The sequence below is a fragment of the Microchirus variegatus genome (genome assembly GCF_963457635.1).
Source record: "Microchirus variegatus genome assembly, chromosome: 19".
Lineage (NCBI taxonomy): Eukaryota > Metazoa > Chordata > Actinopteri > Pleuronectiformes > Soleidae > Microchirus > Microchirus variegatus.
Genome location: NC_139820.1, coordinates 22,085,063 through 22,110,827, shown reverse-complemented (window position 1 = coordinate 22,110,827; position 25,765 = coordinate 22,085,063). Strand labels below are relative to the sequence as shown.

At 40.0% G+C, this 25,765-nt stretch overlaps 1 protein-coding gene across 4 annotated transcripts in view; it reads left to right on the top strand.

Annotated features, from left to right (window-relative positions):
- The window catches only part of glra1 (glycine receptor, alpha 1), a gene marked incomplete at both ends in the record, with an annotated part of 100,239 nt that overhangs the window by 31,143 nt on the left and 43,331 nt on the right, over positions 1 to 25,765 (top strand). For 3 of the 4 annotated variants that reach the window (XM_083906139.1, XM_083906137.1, XM_083906138.1), the window contains one exon: positions 6,686 to 6,724. The exons of the other annotated variant lie outside the window; for it this stretch is intronic. In XM_083906139.1, coding sequence (XP_083762265.1) covers positions 6,686 to 6,724 — 39 coding nt within the window. The remainder of the gene's footprint in view (positions 1 to 6,685; positions 6,725 to 25,765) is intronic. 4 annotated transcript variants of the gene reach the window in all.

Sequence of the window (25,765 nt, the reverse complement as noted above, 5' to 3'; positions counted from 1 at the left end):
AGTGGGACTGAGCACTGCTATTTTTATGTAGTTTTGCAGCAGACACCAAGAAGCAGCTAAGAGGCGTAAAACTGTAACAGCCGTATACCGTCGTCCTGCAAGGATGCAAACACAGGGAGGGCGGGCGTCTTTGAGTATTCTGGGTAATGGCCCCATCTTTTTACAAGCCAGGGGATTTGTGTGGAGGAGAATACATGTCATGCTATTCAAGCATCACGTTTCCCCCTTGTGTCACCCGGCAACATCTCTGACAATTGGATTTTGACAGAAATTGTCAAGAGACCCCAACGAAAAGTTCCAGAACTGGATTCTGCTGGTGTAAATAAATCTGAATCTTCAGACGTTAAAGGGTAACCCTCACCCCAAACCCTAACCCTAACCCTAAATGCTTCTAGGGTTGAGCTGGTGTCCTTGCTAACTCTTGACGATGAATCCATCAAAGCAGACACGTAGAAGCAGCTAAGAGGCTTAAACTGTAACACCCACAGTGTCCTCCTCCTCCTCCCTCGACTGCTTCCTACAAGGATGCAAACACAGATGATCCAGCAGAGGGAAGGTCCTCTTGCTTTTTTAGTATTCTGGATAATGGCCCCATCTTTTAGAAGCCGGGGGATTTGGATTTAGGAGAATAATACGTGACGCTGTTCAAGAGAATGTTCCCCCCTTGTGTCACCCGGCAACATCTCTGACAACTTGATTTTGACAGATATTGTCAAGAGACCTGGATTCTGCGGCTGTAAAAAAAACAAACCCTGAATCTTCAGATGTTGAACGGGGTAAATGCTTCTAGGGTTGAGTTGGCAGCAAGATCACCTCGTGTTCTTGCTAGCTCAGAATCCCTCAGGGTATTTGTGTCAACTTCTGCATCCTTGTGCCTTGTTCTTGGCGACGAATCCATCAAAGCAGACACGTAGAAGCAGCTAAGAGGCGTAGACTGTAACACCCACACTCCCTTGACTACTTCCTACATGGATGCAAACACAGGGAGGGTGGGCATCCTCGCCCTGAGGGAAGGTCCTCTGGCTCTTTTAGTATTCTGGGTAATCGCCCCATCTTTTACAAGCCAGGGGATTTGGATGGAGGAGTGTACGCTTCGTACTATTCAAGCATCAATTGCAAACATCCCTGGTGCTGCACATGGGAAGTGATTTGTTGTATTTTAGTTTGCGCAGAAGCACGAAGGCACACATCGAAAAAGTAAAGCAAGACAATTCGAGTTTGACAGAAAACGTCAAGAGGCCCCAACGAAAAGTTCCAGACCAAATGCTTCTAGGGTTGAGTTGGCAGCAAGATCACCTCGTGTTCTTGCTAGCTCAGAATCCCTCAGGGTATTTGTGTTAACTTCTGCATCCTTGTGCCTTGTTTTGAGGACGAATCCATCAAAGCAGACACGTAGAAGCAGCTAAGAGGCTTAAACTATTACACCCACACTCCCTCGACTACTTCCTACAAGGATGCTAAACACAGGGAGGGTGGGCATCCTCGCCCTGAGGGAAGGTCCTCTGGCTCTTTTAGTATTCTGGGTAATCGCCCTATCTTTTACAAGCATGTGACGCTCTGCAAACATCCCTGGTGCTGCACATGAGAAGTGATTTGTTGTATTTTAGTTTAGGCAGAAGCACGACAGCCACACATGGAAAAAGTAAAGCAAGACAATTCGAGTTTGACAGAAAACGTCAAAAGGCCCCAGAACTGGATTCTATTGACAGGGTAAATGCTTCTAGGGTTGAGTTGGTAGCAAGATCACCTCGTGTTCTTGCTAGCTCAGAATCCCTCTGGGGATTTGTGTTAACTTCTGCATCCTTGTGCCTTGTTTTGAGGACGAATCCATCAAAGGGCACACGTAGAAGCAGCTAAGAGGCGTAAACTGTAACACCCACACTCCCTCGACTACTTCCTACAAGGATGCAAAAACAGGGAGGGTGGGCATCCTCGCCCTGAGGGAAGGTCCTCTGGCTCTTTTAGTATTCTGGGTAATGGCCCCATCTTTTACGAGCCGGGGAATTCGGACGGAGGAGTGCATTGCTCGGGAGCGGGGGATTTTAATATTGTCTCAGAGGTGACTCTCTGCCGGGAGTTATGACGGAAATATTGATCACGCTTCAGCGTCTAGCGAGGAGGAGGCGGAGAGAGGAATATTGAATGGGATAATGGCGAAAGGCAGCCGGTCGTACGAGGGCAATCGAGCCGGTAGAGTCGAGGAGATGGAATGAAAACAAAACAAGGTCGAGCCGGACGCGAAATCACCAAATCTGCTAATTGCTTCGACTCCCACCGCAGTTAGTTTACGATGGATATCTTGCGTCGTTACGACAGTTTCTTCTCAATCTTAAGGAAGCAGAAACACGGAATCCCCCCGTGCAGCTCGAGGCGAGAAAAAGAAAAACAGTTGACGGCTTCATTACTCCGTCTTCCTGCCTCTGCAGTCCACCGGTCCATGGCTAATAAGTTTATAAGGGAGGGGATTACGGCTTTATAAAAGGCCGTTCAGTCTTCCCCCAGAAACCCATCACACCTCTAATTACCAGCTTGAGAGAAGACGAAGAAGAAAAAGCCCGACGTGTCGGCGTAAACTGCCTCGACGCTAAAGTGTTTACTGCCGTGGAATTTTGCGGAATCGCAGCAGCTGATGCACGCAGCCATGGGAGTTACAGCGAAGAGCGGAAACTCCCCTGTGCTCATCAAACACTTGTTTTCCGCCGTAGCGTCGGGATATTTGGAGCTTTTTACACCTCTGCTCACAAATCCGGCAGAATTGATTCTGCTCAGTGCGAGTAATTAACCGGCATTATGAGATCCCTGCTGCCCAGAATCAAAAAAACACTGAGAGAAAAGAGAAGCCTCAAAAAACAAAAGCTAGTGCCGTTTTAATGCCAGGAACACGGGCTGGGATGAAGCCAGGCTTAGCACTGACGCGGAGAGGGGGGAGAAAAAATGCCTTTCATGGATTCAGGCAGATTATAGAGTTAAAGTCACCTGTCGACAACAGTTCATGGCCCCTCCCCCCTCCTCCTCCTCCTCCTCCTCCTCCTCTATGCTGACAATGACTGATTACGATATCGCTCGCAGACTTGTGCTCGGCGCGCTCGCCATCCCTCACCGTGGCAGTTGTCAAGTACAGCAAAGCAAAGCAGGCCCCGGTTTACTCAGTTCAGTGGAAAGCATAAAAAAATATATATACGACATCAATCAACAAGTTTGAATGCAAAAGGAAGGAAGGAAAAAGAAGAAGAAGAAACTCCCGTACGAGGAGAATGAAGTCGTTCGGTTTGATGGAAATCGAACGTGACATCGTGAGGAACGACGTGATCAGAATCACATTATACTTCTCCAACCGCGTAACCATGGAGACGCCTCCAGCCTTCATACTTCTGCGTCGTGGTGCCGGATACGCGCTTCAATTTCCCGCCCAATCAGTAGGGGTCGCTACGCAAGGTTGTTGTGCTTCTGGCTACAGTGAGCAATGGCGTCCGAGTGAGAAAGACTGTTGTTGTTGTTGAAACAGTGGCCGTTTTTCACTTTTTTTTGTCACGGAACGCAGTTTTAAGATAATTTGAGGCCATTTAGAGTCTAAACATGTGCTGTGTGTGTTAAGATATGACGTATTTATAGTTTGGCAGTGACGTTGTCAGCGGTGATCAGCTCCGGAATATAAATTGGGCTTTACGTGAGGGCATCATGTTAGGGTTAGGGTTAAAGCTAAACAAATCCCCATTTATCAATTGACAATAAACATGGTCTCGTCTTGGTTTCCAATGAACCATCACGACTCTTTCTGATAAGCTGTCGCGCAAAGATGCAGAGATCGTGCTAAAGCTACCAATAATATTTAGCAATGAATGAATTATAGAATTTAGCGGAGGCTCTGAAGTTGTCCCCTCACCAAACTGATGCCATGTGGAATCTCTCGGGGCTAACGACCAAAACAACGACTAAAAGACAACGTCAACAGTTTTTAACGATATCGTTGTTTTTAAGTTTCCGCTTAAGGATAACTTTAGAAGGACAAACTCTTCTGGAGTTAGGTTTGGTGCAAGATCACATCATGTTTTGATAATTACGGGGGGGGGCGAGGTTGGATTTGTGTTAACTTCTGCAGCCTTTTGCCTTGTTCTCCAGTCGGTAATTTGTTCTTGAAACATTTAAGAAATATATCCTCATGTCCTAATAACCATCAATGGAGAGGCGTGCGTTGCTAAAGCAGTTAGCAACTCCTGTAAAGATGGCAGGAAATGTGCGACCAACGATCGCAGCTCGTTCTACGACAAACAGCGACTTCCTGTGTAGTGGGCGGAGCTTTGACGACAGCTCTGACAGTGCGTGATGTGTTTGTTGTATTTCGTCAAAGGTCGTTTTTTGATAGAAATCCTTGGGGTTGTGAACATCGTTTTGTTCTTCATTAGCAGCACTTTTGAAAACTAAGCTAAGAGCGTTAGCTTCCTGTTTACACTGGCACACGTTGACCTGCCCAGTGAAACTGAGCGGTTAAGATTTCAGATTTGATTTGGTGTGAATGCAGAATACTTTATATACGATGAAGTCTCATCTGGACCCAAAGTTGTTGTTGGTTTTGTCGTGAGGGAAGAAGCTAAAGTTTAGCCTGCTGTTGCTTTTCCATGACACAGTTCTAGATCCACTCGAATCCCGTCGTTTTCCGTCGTTTGTGAACGTGGTTGGGATTCGGTTCGCGTTTGAACGCTAGTTTTCAGCAGTTTAGCAGTCGCTAAATAAACCAGACTCTGTTAAATATTGACATTATATTTTTGACATTTGCTAAATGTTGGAGATTAACGTTAATGTTTTCAGGGATTAATGTACAGTTGGACATTGTTGGCTTAGATTTTTGTGAATCAGAGGGATTTGGAACTTTCAGTAGCATTTAGAATTATAGGTTAATTTTGGAACTATAAGTACATTTATGAACTGTAAGTAAATTTTGAAACTAAGTAGAATTTGGAATTTTAAGTGAATTATGGAAATGTAACTAGATTCTGGAAATTTAAGTAGATTTTTTAACTGTAAGTAAATTTTGGAAATATAAGTACGATTGTGAAGTACTTTTAACTAATCTGCAGTTTGGCATTGTTCGACTCTTCCATTGACGACACTCTGACCAATCAGAGGCCGACAGTCTATTGACGTCACATTTTAGCATCGGCTCAGCTGAACCTCGTCAGATCAGGTTCTTTAAAAAGCATCAGGTTTTATCACTGATGGAAAAACCGAAGTAAAACCAATAAAAACTGTGAAATGGAAAAAGCTCCAATCGTGATTTTCAGAAACAGAACTTTTGCAGAACAGATGGTAACTTTTCACGGGTGAACAGTGTCATAAATAACTCCTTCCGCCAGCTAAAAGTTTAATTGGCGCGGCTGGAATGATGTGGCCCATTAAAGGGGAAGTTGGAACGATTTACATTCTCGCTGGGGATGGAAGTAGAGAACCCTTCGTCAAAGTGACGGGATCCATTTCAGCCAAACGACTTCAAATGAATGGCGGCCATTTTGAGGCAACGGGGGTTATTTTCAGTGTGACAAAGGGGACTTCATTAGTTGGTTTCATTTTGGGGAATCACCATCGACCTGTTGCTGCCCCTCCTCTCAAGTAGATTTTTGGAATTACAAGAAGAATATGGAACTTTAAGTAGATTTTGGAACTTTAAGTAGATTTTGGCAATTTAACCAGATTTTGGAAATTTAACCAGATTTTTGAGGAGATTTTGGAATTACGGTAATTTTTAAACTTTAAGTACATTTTGGAAATTTAACCAGATTTTGGAAATTTAACCAGATTTTGGAAATTTAACCAGATTTTGGAAATTTAACCAGATTTTGGAATTACAAGGTGATTTTGAAACTTGAAGAACATTTTGGAACTATAAGTAAATTTTGGAACTTTAAGTAGAATTTGGAAATACAAGTAGATTTTGGAAATATAAGTAGAAATTTGGAAATATAAGTAGAAATTGAAACTTTTAGTAGATTTTGGAATGATACTGTAAGTAGATTAGTTGGTTTCATTTTGGGGAATCACCTTCGACCTGTTGTTGACCCCCCCCCCCCCCCTCCTCCTCCGCTCCAACCAAAGACAAACGAATCAAATGTGTAAATATTTCCTGTAGAAGCCAGTTTGACATGTAGTCTTTGCATCGTCTCTCTCTGACTCTGACTCTTTTCTACTTCCTGTCTCTCTCTGGCTCTCTTGCATCTCCCATAGTGCATTGTGCTAGTCAGTCGTCGTAACTCCAGCTCCTTCTTGACAGAACTGCATTGCAACCCCCCCCCTCTCTCTCTCTCTCCATCTTATAGTGCATCGCCTCCCCCCCGCTGCAGTATGGCAGTAGATTGTTCCTCCACAGACTCATGCATCCCCCTCCTTCCTTGCTATTGCCTCTTTAAAGTATGTTGCCCTCCCTCTTCCTCCTCCTTCCTCCTCTTCCTCCTCCTCCTCCCTAAGTCGAGCCCACTGCCACTCTCTCCCGCCCCCCGCTGAGCGTTGGCAGCAGTGCGACGACTCCCGTAGACCACCGAGCCTTGCTGTCTTGCTCCGCTCCTCGATTAAGAACGAAAAAAAAAAAAAACTAACGGTTGTTTTCCTTGACGAGGACAAACAACGTAGAGTTGCTTCATGAGCCTGTGTGTGTTGGAACATTGCTGTGTTTAATTCTGATCTTTTGTTTTATTAGACCCCAAAGCCTCCAAAAGTGAAGCTACTCACAAGAAAGGTACTCTCCTGAACTTCTGTTTCTTCTTCTTCTTCTTCCGTTTCACTCATGCAATGATGAGGCATTTTCCAATGGTTGGTAGGAACATCCGGGAAATGCTCATTTTGTGCAACTACATATATATATAAATATAGACAATGATGATGATGATGATGATGTGTTTCTGCAGCCTTTTTCAACTCAATTCATTGTTTTTGACAAGTTTCTTTTCTCGCTTGTGGCAAAAAAAGTACAACACATGCATAGATTATTAACCTGTGTTTGACTGTAAAACTGTTAAATAATGTTGTGTCTGTTGTCAAATGTTGCTTAAATCATCTCTAAATGACTCAGCGGACGCACGGACGTACATTTAAGTCGGCGAATAACTGCTGCACGGGGAGAACGGCGGCAAACAAAGGACGACATTCTTCATTGTTAAGTTACAAAAACCCTGTATTTGCTGCCAAATAGAGGCTCAGTAATAGTTGAACAGTGATTAGTTTATCAGTTTAAGTGCTTTTTTTTATATTGTGTAGCGTCCTATTGTTTGGCTAAAGGACGAAAAGAGCGGCTTTTAGTGAAAAAAAACATGCAGATTTGCCGTAGAGGAAGTCGTGTACGCAGGTATATGATGTAGGTCAGCGGAACTGTGGTAATATTTCATATTATATGTAAAAATATAATATATAACGGTGGCAGAGTTAATGTGTGGTACAGTATTAATGGTGTAAAAATGAAAAATATCAACATATATTCTAAATATGGGTCAGGATATGCAGTATTTACATGTAGTACAGCACACTCCAGTTGTTTTATACATTATTATATGTACATTGTGTATAATATACTAGAATAAGTATAGCGTATAATGCATTTTAAAAGATTATATTACAGTATATTTACAGTCTAATGTGAGTACAGTAGTCGTCGGTTTTGTTCTCCGCTGATCCGTGTCAAAGGATCTCTCTCAGCCCATTTGGCTCGTTAGCCTAACATGCTAACGCTCGTAGCGCAGCAGGCCCTTTTACACAGTGGCTCCTGTCACTCGTGACTAATGTGTGCGTGGCCCTAATTTGCATGGAACAGTGTGTGGAGACCAAGGCGGAAACACACACACACACACACACACACACACACACAACCTTAAACACACACGTATAGTTTTCCGGATAATTACAGCGAGTGACGATGATGCACCGGTCGAATCGTTTTCAGGCGACTCACGGGTCAGGAAGCGTGATTTAAAGACTTCGTACAAAATGATTGAGGAGACGACGCCTGCTCCGTAAGCGCTAACTCAAACCTTCCACGTTAGCTAAGTGTTTGTGTTGTAGGTTTGAGAGTAAGTACTTTAAATACCGTATGCTAGCTTCGGTTGAGGTTCCACGTCTAATGTTCCACACAATCCACGTTCCATTTCGATAGCGTTGATTTATCGTTAGGAATTTCCCCATTTTATTAGCGCTAAACACTTCATCTTATCAGCTAAAGAAAGTGTTACCCCGGGATTTCACTGAATGCGCGCTCATGTAGCATGTAGCGTCTCCGTTGCGACAATCGGAAGTGATAGGCGTCCACTTTAGTCAACGTCTCAGCTTCCACCGACACCGCTGTTGTTCCAAGTGTTCTATTTTTGCTAGATGAAGGAACACAACACTTGAATTCAGCACCGCTACAACATTAGCATCCGCTCTTTTGTCAGAATAAAAGTAATAATCCCCTTCTCGCATGTCTAAACAGAACCGGTGGTTGTTGACGAATCGAGAGCACGTAGAAATAGTTAAGGTGTACTGTCCGCGTAGACTCAAACTAATGTCACTGTCCTGAAGCTAACAGTAGTTAGCATGGTGTCTAATGTTGCTAGCAACAACAAAACTTGTATATACGTACCATAAATTTGTCCAGCAGTAAAACCAGGCACTTCTTGAAACGTATAAGCTTGAACCACAGAACATTTTGAAGCTAATCTCCCAATTCATAGGGGGGCTAAATATATAAGCTAATAAGCTAAACCTTCCCCTTTTGCATTAACTGTTTGCAGTTGTGTCAGTAATCAGGTAAACACGACTCGATTGCGTCCAGAGTCAGCTCAAAAAATCTTAAACTCAAATGTTTGATCGACTGCAACTGCCTCAACTCGCCATGCTAACCCAAAATAGCGCTTTTCGCTGCAGACTCTGACAACTATGAATCCTGGGTAAATTGGAGCAGCTTTACGCTAACATTGTCCCCTTTAAATTGAGAACATTTAGGGATAGACGTCAAACATAGAGGTAGCTATGAGATGAGATTTTTCCCAAATGAATTGAATCCAAACAAACTAAAGTCATTGTCCTGTAGCTAACAGTGGTTAGTATGGTGTTTAAGGTTGCTAACAACAACACAACTTGCATGTACATACAATAAATTTGTCCAGCAGTATTAGCAGGCACTATTTGACACGTTTAGCTTTTTGAGGTTTTGAGGTGGTGTCCCAATTCTTTTGGGGGCTAAATTTATCCCTTTAAACTGGCGGTAAGGCTTAGGGCTAAAGATAAGTAATGGGATCGGGCCGCTGACTCGGGTCGTCGCGGTGTCTTAACACGAGTCGGACAAAAAAACCAAGCGGAGGCTGATCCTTTTGTGTCTGATTACTCCGGCTGACTCCTGCCATTGAGCGAGAGCGACAAACTAAAGACCCCAATTACCTCCGCAGCGTTATTGTCAGCTTCACAGGAGACGGCGGCTCATATTAGCGAGGCGGCAGCTCGTCTGCCTTCAGGCGGCCGCGGCGCATGACTTTAGCTCAGGAGACGGAGGAGAAAAGAATTAAAAAGCAGAGCTAATAATAAAAAAAATATATATATAATTTCCCCCATTTTAATGTTCAAATAGAGAGCAGAGAACTACAGTGGCGGAGGTTGGGAGATGTTAAAAAGCAACGCTAATGTCAAACTTAAGCTCATAATATAATATTTGCAGTAATGACTCGAGGCGTTATCAGGAAAATAGACAGGAATACAAATGTGTGTCATTACCGCGACTCCATTTTCACAGTGATTTGCTTTGCTTTGCTGCTTTTAATTAAAAGTATGTTTAGATTTTGTGAACTGATTCACGCGATTAAGTCGTGAGAAACTACACACTGATACACAAAAACAGTCCAATCGTTTAGGGGGCGACAGGGTTTTTATATATTCAAGTCTTATTTATTTCACATAATTAGTGCCAACTGCTACTTTCGCTTGTGCTAACTAAAAGGCTAATTAGCATTAGCATTAGCTGGTGCTTTTGACCACGTCAACCTCATGCAAAACACATGAGCTGTTGAGTTCATTTTGGGCTTTGGGAAAAAACGAGAACACGATACGAGTTGCTAGGCAACGGCAGTTAGCGTACATGACATGGTAATGTGAGAGCAGGAAAAAATAGATTGACTCAAATTGTAACATATGACGTTAATATCATGGGCTGCATCCTCGACAGCAACAATATAAACATAACTCGTGATCATAACACCAATATGTGGCTAGCTACTTCATCTTGAAGTTAAAAAAAAACTGAAACTGAAAACAAGTTCCAGTTGATTAATTGGCCTGAAAATTTGTCTGGGATTAGCCGCTGTTAGCTATACCAGTCGCTAACAACACTTAAACGGAAATTAACGGTAAAAGCAGCCATGTTTTTGTGGTGGAAGTCATCTTGGAATCCCGCGTCAGCCCTGGTGAGGTTGTTCCAATTTTTCCTGAAACTCCGAGTTCCGACTCTGGAATGCTAACGGTTAGCCGTGCAGCTTCAACTCAAAGTCTTCCTTGATTTCACACAAATCCTTCATTGTTTTGCCACTTATTTCTACGTCTTAAACCTCAAATTTAGAATTAAAAAACCGTCGTACGTTCATCGAGACAGTTTCTGACAGTAGCGCGCAGAGCTAGCCGGCTTTACGAAAACTTTGTTCGACGGAATTTAGACGAGCACAGAGGGAAAAAGAAAGATTAAGTTAATGTGAAGGGCGACAGGGTTTTTATATATTCAAGTCTTATTTATTTCACATAATTAGTGCCAACTGCTACTTTCGCTTGTGCTAACTAAAAGGCTAATTAGCATTAGCATTAGCTGGTGCGTTCGACCACATTGACCTCATGCAAAAACACAAGAGCTGTTGAGTTCACGTTGGGCTTTAGGAAAAACGGCAGCACGTCACGAGAACACTGTTGCTAGGTCAACGGCAGTTAGCATACATGACATGCTAACGTGAATGCAGGAAAAAAATAGAAGATTGACTAGAATTGTAAAATATGACGTTAATATAGAGGACGGAAAGGGACGGTAAACGAAAAAAAAATGGTAATGAAGGAACGAGGAAATTAAATTTAAAGAAAGCCAAACTCGATTTAAGAAGGTGGACGACAGGACATCAAAGCAAGGATGAGGGAAGAAGGAATTAGAGAAGGGGGAAAGGAAAGGAAGCGAGGAGAGGAAAGGAATCAATGTCGAGGCCTGAAGCAAAGTGCGTAGAGGAGATTTCTCCTCCCGTAAGCAGGTCGGAGTTAGCCGCCGCTGCGTTAGCCGCTAGTCCTCGATTAGCGGCTTAAAAACCCGCTGCTCCTCGTCGAGTAAGTCACCACCTCCACCTCCTCCTCCTCCTCTTCGCCTCGGCGCTTTATGCAGATTAATGTAAGGCCGAGGGATATTTGTCTGCTGACAGACTCTCGGGAGGGCTCGCCTTCTCCTTTCTACGCCCCCGGAGGGCGACGCGGCGCGGGACGCCCGAGGATTTGATCCGTCTCTGTAGATTTTAACGCCCGTCCAGGTGCCTGGTTTTACGCAGGGCGGCTTTGTGATACGACTGCGCTACAGAGGTGACACTTTAACGTGACGACTGCAGGTCGGAGCATATTGCGGTTATGTTGCTTTTTCTTTTTTATTGAGCGCAGCAGCAAACGCCGCTATGTAGATTTATGCTTATCCAAGTGTCCTGTCTGCCGGAGAACACCTTTATAATGTGATTGCACCGCGCCGCGGAACGCTAACGCTGCAGAATGATTACTGCAGGGCCGGAGCACGCACACAGTTTTTCAGTGAATGTAAAGCTCAATATCCTCCTCCCCGCGTAGATTAATTCTCGTCCAAGTGGCCTATTTTAAAGGCTATAATATGGCGGCGCTGCGGAGAGAAAACACTCCACGCAGGGTTCTTCCACCTTTATTCCAGAGAAATCCTCCCGAGTCGCATAACAACAACAACGCCGTTCTGATTGATTTCCGACCAAACGCCTCCACATTACACCCTGGATATCATTTATAACTCCGTTTTTATGTATATATTTATATATATAAAGGTGTTTAAGCGCCAGCCTCTTGGAATTGAAGCTCTGTTTATCATTAATTGCTCTTTTCAGGCAAGTTTTTCTCAAGTAAAACAATACAAAAGGGGAAAAAAGAGGCTATTTTCCAATTCTGCAAGGACGCTAATGAGGAAGCTACAGACTGCGAAAACAAAGGGAGAAGCACAAAGTTAGCACTTTTACGTTTTTGGCAAAGTCTCGTCATCACTTCTGCTCTCGATCGATGCTCTCTGCGTTTTTAGTTTGCGTCGCGTTAACACGAATAAAACCACAAATCCTCATATCGTAGAATATAATATTTGCTTATTTCAATGAGATTAATTGGCTAATTTAGGAGGAAATAATACGGGAGGTGAGAAAAGTCTTTGTAATCACATGGTTCTACGTCTTTCCCAGTAGATTAGCTGTGGTTCCAGTTCTTGGTTCTTGGTTCTTGACCTGATTCCATTGAGGACTGTTGGTTCCCTGGTGTTTTTCCAGTTTTTCCGATCATTTGAAATTACCATTTTTTCCAGTTTTGGGCCTCAATGGTCAGTCGGAATTTAGGTTTTGGAATATTTTTAGTCTTTTCGACGACGACAACCACGTAAATTGAGGACGTGGCACAGTATGCTACAGTTTTTGCGTGACGAACAGGTCTTACAGCAGGGGATGACTACGCCCCCTGGTGGTCAAAACAAGTCAAGGTAATCCAAAAAAACAACAACATGTTTGTCTGTCTGAAACTGAAGCTCAATGACAGTATGAACCTTTTTACGTACCCATACCCGCTTCCGCAAGGACCCATCGGCTTGTAGACAAGTAGGAATTGAACTCATAACCTTCAAGCTGAAAGACTAGAATGATTTTGTCGTTAAGCTAAACTGTAATGGTTCCCCCGTACGTTACGTATTACGTGATCTGTTGTTGATTCCACGACAAAAAACGCGTCATCAACTTGATTCTGTGTCGCAGATCTAGGTGGAGCTGTTGCACGGTTGGACGTGTTTTGGTTTTAGTGATCGCAGAATGTTGTGAGATGATGTTCACGTGTCATGGTGGACGTGAGCGGACGAAGCGGACAAATCGGTTTACGACAACAATATAGCTTGATATTTATATAGCTAGCAAGAGTAGCTTGATGTTTTCATAGCTAGAACAATGCGGCTAACAAGATAGATAGATATTTAGCTTGATTTTGACGTAGCTAGCAATATTACAGTTGTATTTACATAGCTACTAATGCAGCTAACATGATAGATAGATAGATAGATAGATAGATAGATAGATAGATAGATAGATAGATAGATAGATTATGACTTAGCTAGCAAGATTACCTTAGTATTTACATAGCTACTAATGCAGCTAACAACAGTTTGAAGCATCTAAATTAAAAATGACATGTAACCGATTCTTAGTAAAGTAAATTTGGACAATTTAAATATGCTATTTATAGTTTTAAAATGTTAATAATTTATTTTACATAAGTTCTTCTTTAATTGACGTCTGGGGACAAAGAAGAAAGTTTTTTGAAAATGAATTAAACGCTTTATCTCTGCGCTCGTAGGAGGCAACGCAGAGTTTATATTATCCCTGCTGTGAAGGATAAGATGAGGGGGTGGTGTGTGTGTGTGTGTGTGTGTGTGTGTGTGTTTGTGTGTGTGTGTGTGTGTGTGTGTGTGTGTGCGTGTGTGTGTGCGTGCGCTTGTGTGTGTGTACATTCATCCACTAATCTCATATCTACCTTCCTCTCAAGATGATTAAAAGCATCGGAGCTAACAGCGGAGCATCATCACGACACGACCTTAAATCACACAGTGATTTATCGAGTCCATGACTTATCTCTCTCACACACACACACACACACACACACACACACACATAAACACACACACGCACACAAATGCTAATAACCAACAGAAAGGTTAAAGTAAACACAGACATTAATGGTCGCGTGTATGAAAACACACACACACATACTCTTGCATTTAATTCCTACATCACACACACACACACACACTCTCAGTAATCCAGTGGACTAAAGCTTCCGTCCTCTCTGTGTCAGACCTTCCATTGATTTGTGCTGGTCTGAAGTCAGCTGCTGTCAGCCTGTCATGTTCGCCCGTCATTCAAAAACCCCGGCCTGGAGAAACCTTGAAGGTCCTGAGACGCTGATTTACTGTTTCCCCGCTGACTCCAGGTCAGTTTGAGCTCTTAATGAGACAAACACATGATTTACTTAAAGAGGAGAAAAAACGCCTGAAGGTGTTTTCGTAGCATCGCCCTTTAATATTTCAGAGTGTGTGTGTGTGTGTGTGCAGAGGTTAAAGGTCACTGCTGCGTGACCTTCATTTGTTCCTTTAGGGCAGTTTTTTAAAATTAAATTATGAATTTCTCATCTGCATGAGTACAAATATACATATTTATACAAGATATATTTATCTAAGTATACGGATGGATAGAAAGTCAGATGGATGGATGAAATGAAGACATGATGGATGGATATTAGCCTAATGTACATAGCTAGAAAGAGGATAGATATTTAGTTTGATACTGACATTACTAGCACAATTAGCTTGATATTTACTTTGCTACTAATGCAGCTAAAAAGATAGATAATTAGACATTTAGCACGATATCAACATAGCTAGAAAGAATAGCTTGATATTTTCATTGCGAGCTAGATTAGCTTGATATTTACATAGCTACTAATACAGCTAACAATATAGCTTGATATTTATATAGCTAGCAGGAGTAGCTTGATATTTTTTTTTAGCTAGAACGATGCAGCTAACAAGATAGATAGATAGATATGTATCTTCATTTTGACATAGCTAGCACGATTAGCTTGGTAGTTACATATCTACTAATGCAGCTAGACAGATAGATATTTGCATTGCTACTAATGCAGCTAACACAATAGACAGATATTTAGCTTGATTTTGACATAGCTAGCAATATTACATTTGTATTTACATAGCTATTAATGCAGCTAACACGATAGATAGATAGATAGATAGATAGATAGATAGATAGATAGATAGATAGATAGATAGATAGATAGATAGATAGATAGATAGATAGATAGATAGATAGATATTTGCATTGCTACTAATGCAGCTAACAAAATAGACAGATATTTAGCTTGATTTTGACATAGCTAGCAATATTACGTTTGTATTCGCATAGCTATTAATGCAGCTAACACGATAGATAGATATTTAGCATGATATTAACATAGCTAGCCAGATTAGCTTGATATTTACGTCTACTGATGCAGCTAACACAATAGATAGATAGATAGATAGATAGATAGATAGATAGATAGATAGATAGATAGATAGATAGATAGATAGATAGATAGATAGATAGATAGATAGATAGATACTGAACATGCTCCCAGGCACAAATGTCAATTTTGAGTAAATATGGACAGCCAAATAAACACACACACACACACACACACACACACATGCCTCAGGTGATTTCGTGACCAGACCTTCATCCATCTCCTCCTCCTCTTCCTCCTCTTCTTCTTCCACTTTGAATGTTTCATATAATGAAACTCAAACTCCCTGTGGCTGAACGACAGAATACAAATGAGACGAAGAACGAGAATAAAAAAGAAGAAAGAGATTCATGGAAAGAGAGAGAGAGAGTGTGTGTGTGTGTGTGTGTGTGTGTGTGTGTGTGTGTGTGTGTGTGTGTGTGTGTGTGTGTGTGTGTGTGTGTGTGTGTGTGTCATAAAGAAGAGGAGTGAAACATGTCATAATGTCATAATGCTGTTTCTCCTCCTTCGCTCGGGAGGAAAATTACGTTTTTTTTCCCCCCCCTAAAGTTCACTTCCATGGAAGAGGCGATGATGGATGTGTGTGTGTGTGAGTGTGTCGGCAGGAGAAACCACCATCCCTCATCGCACCACTCCAATTAAAATGTGACAGGAAGTCTTTTCTTTTTTTACCCCCTCCTTCCTCCCTCTGCTGCTGATCAACCACACTGTTTACTCCCCTGGTTTAAGGCAGAGAGGAAGAGGAAGAGGAAGAGGAAGAGGAAGAGGAAGAGGCCGGGTGGACTCTGTTATACGTGGAGAGTAATGAGAGCTGTCGCTGGAAATGAAGAGGGATGGAGAGCAGGAGAGAGAGAGAGAGAGAGAGAGAGAGAGAGAGAGAGAGAGAGAGAGAGAGAGAGAGAGCTGTGGCATCTGCATGGGAATGAACGAATGAGATGATGACGACGAGGAAGAGGAAGAGGAGGGAAAACACACAACGTGTTTCAGTGGACGCTGTTTTAACGTCTCGCTGCCTCCCACCGTCTTTATCTGTTGCCTCGTCTGAATCTGGATTTTAGCCACTTAACAAAATGACTCGCTTAGTAAAATCCACATCAGATTAAGTCTAAAATATCTAAGGAATAAGTTGAAACAGACTTTTCAGACTAAAAACAGAATACAGTATAAAGTGTTTCCCAATCCTGGTCCTCAGAGTACACAGCCATGCCATGTTTTAGATGTTGCTCCAGCTCCAAAAACACCTGATTCAAATAACCCTCATCATCAAGCGTTGCGGAAGCCTGATAACGGAATTTTGTTAACAAAAAAAAATCCAAATTATTTAATGTTTGAACTTCTGTAAAAAAAATAAAAAAATCTAAGATTTTGTTTAAAAAAAATTTTCCCAAAAGAATATTTTTTTCAACTTTTGTCTTCTTTAAAAAAAAAAAAAAATTTCAAAAGTGTAATGTTTCAACTTTTGTCTTCAAAAAATATATATAAAATTCAAAAAAAAATTCAAAAAAAAAAAATATTTGAATTTTTGTACAAAAAATAATAATGATAACAATAATAATATATATATATTTTTTTTTTAATTTCATTTTTTGTCTTTTAAAAAAAAAAAAATTATAATAGTAATAAAAAAATGTTGTTAAAAAATAAATAAATAAGTAAATTAAAAAAATGTAATGTTTGATCTGAATCAGGGCAACATCTAAAACATGGCAGGGCCGTGTTCCTTGAGGACCAGGGTTGGGAAACACTGCCGTATACAGTACACCCGAGTGCAGGAGAGTGAGTGAGGAGAGTTTATATAAGGGTACAAACTTCAGAAAAGTCTATTTAACAGTGAGATAAAGTGATAAACACATCCCTGACATAACTGATACCTTTAATGTAGTAGTTTTACATGTTTGTTTTTGAACTGCTCAGCTCTTAACGCACCATATTACAGGATTTTGGATCTTATCAGATTTTGACGATATCCAATCCAGTGATTTTGAGCAGTACTGACAGATACTTTCATATATATATGTACCCATATATATGGGTCCAAGGATTGAAGTGAACCTGGGCTTAAACCTCGAGATCATCTTTCAAACTCTTTGTCCCCAAAGTCCAGAGTTTCATTCTTTTCTTTTTTACGACTTTTAGCAGAAGTTCCTCGTGAGTCTGAAGCTCCCGGCGTTTGATAAAAAATGTTCATTAATTTCACAGTTTCGGGCAGAAAGAGAGAGATTTACGAGGCGCTAATGTGTTCGCCTGGCGCCGGAGTTTCTCTCTCTGCTGATGTTTATTCATGAAGAATAAGAACAAAGAGAGAAAATCATCATCATCACGGCCTCAGCTGTCGAATCACCACATAATAATGGCTTTTTTTAAAAAAGGAGAAGGAGGGAAAAACTCCTCGATGTCCGTGAGCGTGTGTGTGAAATATATTAGTTCAATAAAAAAGTAGAGCGCTCATATACTCCACATATACTCCACATATACTCCACATATACCCCACAGACGCCGCCCTATAAATATTTAATCTCTCGTACTTTTTGCGCTGACGGCAGCTCGATGAGAAACAGGCGATTCTGCGTAATTCCGATCATTCCTCATCTGATTCGTCTTCGTCTTCTGTGCCATTTGTCGCCGTAAATAACTTTGTGAATTCCTCGATTGTGAAACGCCGAGTAAATTGGACGTAGAGTTAAATACGCTCTTTTTTTTCTGAAACAAATTTGAGACAATTTAAATTTGAGACAATTTACAAAATTGAACAAAATCATAACAATTTTTTTGAATTCTGAAAGCAAATCCGCTAAAGTTAATGTAATGTAAATGTTTTACAAAGTCCTGAAGCCAATTTTCCAAAAAATTGACAAAATTTCAATTTTAGTAAATTCAAAAGTTGATACAAATTCACATATTAGAAAACAAAATTTACAAATCCTGACACTTGAGACCAATTTACAAAACTTTAAACACGTTTACAAGTCCTGAAACAAAATCTCCAAACAATTTGAATTTTTTTTACATTTTTGAAAATTTCCAAGTTCACAAAATTTTACAAAATCCTAAAATCTGCTACAGTTATTGTAATGTTAATGTTTTACAAAGTGTGAAACAAATGAACAAAGGTTGAAATTTACGTTCTAGAAAAAAAAATATATAAATGTTTCCCACTCCTGAATTTTTGAGTTGAGACAAATTTGCACTTTAGATAACACATTTACAGAAGTCCAGACAAATTTTCAAAAGTTCAGAGACAAAATTTCAATTTGGGGAAACAAATTTACAAAATTTTGCAAAATTTGAATCACTTTTACAAATCTGATCAATTTAATGTAATGTTCCAATTTTACAAATTCGGATTTATTTATATTTACAAAAGTTTTAACAAAATTTCAATTTCAGGAAACAAATTTACATCGTTTTACAAATTGTGAAATCAAATTTTAAAAAAGTAAGTGTTTCACATTTGGTACATTTGTTTTCTCAAATGTAATTTTTATGTCTTGAAGATACATTTGTAAACAGTGTTTAACCCTTTTATTGTTTTGCACTTAGTGACCACTGTAATACTGTAATACTATAATACTGTAATATAGATAAACATTAGACCTTTATCCTGTTTTTAAATGCACTTAAATGCAGCTCAGCTCTGTTGATTCTTTATGAATGAACCCCGGCTGGATTTAAGCGTCCCAACAACAACAACAACAACAACAACAACATCTGGCTCTTTGACTTCCTGAGCTCGTCAGACACGCACCGTCGGCTCAGCTTCCTCATCCCAGGAGCACGAGGTGAAACCGTGAAAGCTTCCGGTGCCGCGGCGTCCGTGTCACATGATCTGCTGCTGCTGCTGCTGTTGTTGTTGTTGTTGTTGTCGTGTGCGAGGACCGTTGTTTGTGGACAGATGGGGATCAAACCACCATCAGAGGGGAAGTAGATGACAGATCTGTGACATCTTCTCTCTTTGAACCTCTTTGAAAGATTGATTGTTGCAGGTCCCGCAAGTGACATAATAAATAAAACATGAATAAGCAGAAGATTTAGAGTCTAGAGTCAAAGTGAAGGTAGAAGAGGTCGACATATTCATCGTGTTAGCAGACTTACTGTCTCAGAAAGGACATTTTAAAAACCTATCATGGTGACTTCACCTGATTTAAGTGGTTTAGTCCACCGTGTCGACAGGAAACGCTTCTGAAACGCTGTGCACTTTAAATCCAGACCTGCACGTCGTCAAGGTCATAGTCATCATCAGTAGTTGAGTAGCTGTAGGCAGCTAATGCTAACGACTGAAGATGACCCGCGGTATTCCCGACGTCTTTCAAATCTCTCATCAACTTCCCCCTCATTGTACTCAAGAGAACGCTCAGGCATCGCAATAAAATCATGTAAAATTACAAGTTAATTATGGAGTTTTATGAATGTCATTAAAATACAGTACGACTTTTAACATGAGTAAGAAAAGTGCAAACTTGACGATCCTTAGTTAGTGAAAAGTTTTCAGCAGATCACTCGATGTACAGTAAACGTGTCACTTCCTGTTTCGTGGCAAAATGGTGGCTAAATTCAAAATGGCTGACTTCCTTTTGGGTTAAGATCACTGTTGGTCTCTTGTGTCACGTATGAAGTTTTGAGCTGATCGGTCAGTGTATGACAATGTTACAGAGCGAAATTCCCCACAATTCGCCCTTTTGAAGTCGCCAAGAAGGACACCAAATTCAAAATGGCTGACTTCCTGTTGAGTTGAGGTGATGGTCGTAATAGAGTTTTATATTTGTCTTGACCTGTGAAATGGTTCCACCAAATTTCGTGGAATTTGGTGTCACTTCGTTTTGGCTTTGACCTACCGGTTTTGTACCATTTTTACAGATTAGCCTTATAATTCCCTAGTTTTTTGTCCATTTTCACCAATGTTTAGTGCTTGGGGATAATCTACTATATTATGGACAAAGGTATTTGTCCACACCTGTTAATAAGTCTTGAATTCAGGTGTTTCAATCAGCCTTTGGTCTCCAACGAAGGACAGTTTTAACGCTTCAGCATACCAAGACATTTTGGACAATGTTGGACAAAATTACAACTTTGTGGCAACAGTTTAAGGGGGAGACCCTTTTCGAGTTTGTCAAGGCTAACGACGTAGCAAGACATGCTAATGTTGCTAAAGTGACCATGTGGCCATGAGATATCCGCCATTGTTTAGCAAAAAAAAAGATTGTTAACGGTGGGAGACAACCTTGTCCGATGTCTGTGTGAGCTAAACTGTGATTTGATTGACTGACGCTAGCAAAGTTGAACTTTTAGCGACTTCTGCCAAGCGTAGCGTTCAACGCCGCGGTGTTTGTGTCGGCACCGCCACCGTGTACGTCCCAGCACGAACTTCCCGCACAAATATAATACGTTTATTTTTTGAACGTACTGTATCTGAGTGTCTATGTCCTCCAAGAGCTAACGTTTTATTGTTCTGACATTAGTTTAGCGACCTATTTATTATGTTAGTAATTTAGCTAAACAACAGTTAACTCATGTTTTATTTAGCTAACTGTAATTTTGATATTTAGCTATAATAAATTAGCTTACTTAAGCTTATAATAACTACCTTTAGTTTGGTTATTTAGCTATAATAAAGTTAGCTAACTTGAGTAAAAATACTACGAGCTGTCTCTACGTTCTTCTTCCTGTCTTCTGGTTTTTATCGGAAAGCTGTAAAGTAAAATATTCATCAAGAGAACGGCAGCAGCAGGAAAGAAGAAGAAGACAGAGGTTTTAGGGAATTAGCTTCTCCTCGTCAGCGTTTTCCTTCTTCTGTCAAAAAAAAAAGATGACATCCTCTCGCTCGCGTCTCTCCCGCCGAGCAGCGCTAACGCTTTGAAGCGGTGGGATTTCGTAGAAAAAGGGCGGCGCGGAGGAAGCGCGTCAGCGCTAAACCTGAAAGAGCGGCTCAGCGTGAAAACAGTGTGATAATGTTAGAGCCGCCGGTTTGTTGATAAAGACGTTCTGTGGAGACGTCTGTGGAGACGTAACACCACAAAGCTTCTCAGTGAGAGCGAGTGTTGGGATTAAAAGAACAGAGCAAATAAGCTCTGTTTATTTTCATGACGTCGTCACAGAGTCAGGGAAAAAAACGTCCTGTTCTTCCACGGCAACAAGAGACTAAAACAGTGGCCTGATTAAGCTGCTACGTCCTTGACAGCTACTCTAGCGCCATCAACAAGTATTATAGTAGTATTTCAATGTTTATTTATTGTTATTTATTATCTAAGTCTGTAGCGTTAGCGCTGCTCGGCGGGAGAGACGTTCCGATAAAAAACAGACGACAGGAAGAAGAAGAGGAGGAAGACAGGAAGAAGAATGTAGAGACAGCTTGTTGTACATTTTGACTCAAGTTAGCTAACTTTATTTTAGCTAAATAACCAAACTAAAGGTAGTTACTTTAAGCTTAAGCTAGCTAACTTTACTATAGCTAAATAAGCAAACTAAAGGTAGTTACTTTAAGCTTAAGCTAGCTAACTTTACTATAGCTAAATAACCAAACTAAAGGTAGTTACTTTAAGCTTAAGCTAGCTAACTTTACTATAGCTAAATAACGAAACTAAAGGTAGTTACTTTGAGCTTAAATTAGCTAACTTTACTATAGATAAATAACCAAACTAAAGGTAGTTGCTTTAAGCTTAAGTAAGCTAACTTTACTATAGCTAAATAACCAAACTAAAGGTTGTTACTTTAAGCTTAAGTTAGCTAACTTTACTAAAACTAAATAACCAAACTAAAGGTAGTTAGTATAAGCTTAAGTTAGCTAACTTTACTATAGCTAAATAACTAAACTAAAGTTAGCTAAATAAAACTACAGTTGGCTAAACTACAGTTAGCCAACTGTAGTTTAGCTAAATTGTGAACATAATAAATAGGTAGCTAAACTAAGGTCAGATCAATAAAACGTTAGCTCTTGGAGGACATAGACACTCAGATACGTTCTGTAAATGTGTTGCAGGTTTATACGTGAAGTAATTATATTTGTGCGGTAGTTCATGCTGGGACGTACACAGATTTTTAGTATTATTGAAGTATTATGTTAATTTCACGAAAAAAAAAACACAAAATAATGGACTAAAAAAGCTAAATATCAGTGTCTATTATGGGCTCAGGCACTGGGGATATATTGGCATATTGGATATTGACAAAAATATTAACGCCTCCCAGTTTATTTTAAATGATTGTGGTTCTTTATTCAACTCATTAAAAAGAACGTGTTGTTCTTGTTATTCTCACTCTGGAGAATAATCATCTCATTTGTGTTCCTGCATAATTTTCCCCCTCAGATTTTTCTTTTGCGAGTCGTGAAGAAACAGTTTTAGCGTCGACTTTTAGAAGAAAATCTGGAGGCGAAACAAAGACCTGACGAATGTGTTAATTGGTGCAGGAGATAAATGATGTTTGTGAAGCTTGTGTTGTTGTGAAGAGAGAAAGTGAAGCAGGATCATTACTGTTGTCCCTCACAGACGTTTGGCTGTTGTTCAAAAATCAATAACTTCAGCTTCTTTTCCACTCGTTTACTCTCTTTGAAAGAACAAAAAAAACGTTGCTGACGTTGTGGAAAAAGTTGTTTATGTTTTACTTAAACTGACAACAAACTATTTCACTTCCCGATAAATAAAGTTAACAAGTTAATGAGCAAACTTTAGCTAACTATTTTAAAATTAAAGATAGCTAACTTTTCATTTAGCTAAGTTTAGCTAACAACTTTTCAGCAAATCTAAGGTTAGTTTAGCTACCTATTTTGCTAACAATTTAGCTACAGTTAGCTTACTTTTTATTTAGCTTACTTTAGTTTAAATGATCTAACATAGGTTAAGCCAACAACAGCTAAACTGGAGTTAGCTAACTTTTTTTATTCATCTAACTGTAGTGTGGCTAGCTATTTATTTAGCTAGCTGTAGTTTAGCTAACATTTTGTTTATTTAGCTAACACTAATTTAGTTATTTAGCTATAATAAAGTTAGCTAACTTATCTTTAAAGTAACTTACTTTAGTTAAGCTATTTAACTATAATAAAGCTAGCTAACTTAAGTTTAAAGTAACTAAGTTTAGTTTAGCTATTTAGCTATCATAAAATTTGCTATTTTTTTAGTTTAGCTAGCTGTTTAGCTCAACTGTAATTTAAATTAACTAGCCATTTAGCTATGTTCTATCTTTAAATTAACTTAATATTTGTTTTGCCAATTAAATCAACACAGTGTTTTTATCCAAAAATAATTTACGTAAATTGTCCACTTTTCTACGTTTCCACCATGTTTGTAGTTTTATTTGCAGCAGCCTCACTTTCCTCCTCTGTCTGAACTATTTTAACTTTTGTATTTTAAGTTTGCGATTTAATTTCATCTTACGGCTGACGATTAAACATCGTAAAACTTTGCTTCCTCATCAGTTTTTACTGCTTCGTCCAGCTTTTATCGCGCAGACGCTGTGCGTTAATCGATCGCTAATCGATGGTTTGGTCAAATTAGACGCTGAACGTGGACGAACGAGAACCTGCAGAGGAATTTAAGGATTTTTTTGTTTGTCCGTCTTTTTCCTGGAAGAACTTCAACACTATGATTATTCTCTATGGATTAAGCACAGTGTGTGTGTGTGTGTGTGTGTGTGTGTGTGTGTGTGTGTGTGTGTGTGTGTGTGTGTGTGTGTGTGATATCCGTCCCCTGTGGCCCGCAGCCGTCCTCACACAGTGACAGGGAGAGTAATTGGCCATCAAAATAATCCCTCATTCCCAGTTTGCCTCCGGCGAGTGGAATTACATCCAGTTTAGCCGCAAACACTTAACACAAACTCTGTGATTGTGTGTGTGTTTCAGTGTGTGTGTGTGTGTTCGTGTTCATGATCCGACCTCCTGATTTATTGCGAAAAAAAAACAAAAAAACGTCACATAATCTCGCCAAGTATTATAATAAAGCATCTGTGCAGCACAAAAGGCGACTGATGAGGATTAAAACTAATGGGATTAAAGGAATTTAGATGAAGTGTTTGTGTCTTAATTGTTTCGCAGACAAAAGCCTCGTCTTCACATTTTATTACTCTTTCTCTGCGTTTGTCTCGTCGTAAAGAGCAGCTTTTATCGCGAAGCGTTAATAACGTGAATAAACATCATTATAGGAATAGAGTGGGATCAGGATTATGGGGATTTTTACCGTCCTGATTACAGTTTTTGACGGATTAATCAGATTTTTTTTAATGATGGATACGTGATCACTCAAGTATGTTCCCAGTCAATTTGGGCAAGATTTGACTCACTGACGACATCACAGTGGGCGAAACTGTAGATTACGGATTACGGATTTAAACGTAACATGGTTCAGTCCCTTGTTTGTAAAACTAGCAAATGTTCAATCATTTAATTACAATTTAATTGTTTTTGTATGTTTATTAAAACATATAAATCTTTACTGAAAGGTTTTGGGGAAATTTAGGACATTTTTTGGGGGGACCCAAGTCCCAAAGTCCTCACAGATCCTTATCCAGGGTTTCCAAGGGTCCTTGAAATCCTTGAAAGTTAGTGAATATGAAAAAAAAAAAAAAAAAAAAAATCCTATTGGCCCTAAATAGACATGGGTCATTGAAATCACTGGTTTGTGAATAAAAAAAAAAAAAAAAATCAAGGCCCTTGATGGTTTTTGAAAATCATCCCTAAATAGACATGGGTCATTGAAAGTGCTTGAACTTTGTGCAAGAAAGAGCTTAAGTTGATATTTAGGTAAATGGCTTCCACTGCTGATGTGTCATTCTGGGTTTTTCATGTGTCCTTGAAAGTTTGTGAATTAGCAAAAAAAATTAAACGACCTTGAAAGTTTGTGAAAATCGCTCGAAATAGAAATGGGTCATTGAAAGTGCTTGAATTTTGTGCAAGATAGAAATTAAGTTGATATTTAGGTGAATGCTTTCACCACCTGTGTGTCCTTTCATGTGTCCTTGAAATCATTGAAAGTTTGTGAATTTGAAGAAGAAGAAAAAACACATTTCAAGGCCCTTGAAAGTTTGTGAAAATTGCCCGAAAATAGACACGGGTCATTGAAAGTGCTTGGATTTTGTGCAGTAGTTGAAGAAGTGAAGTTGATTTTTCGGTCAACGTCTCTTGCCGCCATTGTGTCCTTCAGGGGTTTTCATGTGTCCTTGAAAGTTTGTGAATTAGCAAAAAAAAATTCAAGGACCTTGACAGTTTTCGAAAATCGCTCAAAATAGACACGGGTCATTGAAAGTGCTTGAATTTTGTGCAATAAAAAAGTGAAGTTGATATTTATGTCCTCCACCGCCGATGTGTCCTCCAGGGTTTTCACAGAACCTTGAAATCCTTGAAAGTTTGTGAATTTGAAGAAGAAGAAAACCACATTTCAAGGCCCTTGAAAGTTTGTGAAAATTGCCCGAAAACAGACATGGGTCATTGAAAGTGCTTGAATCTTGTGCAGTAGTTGAAGAAGTGAAGTTGATATCGAGG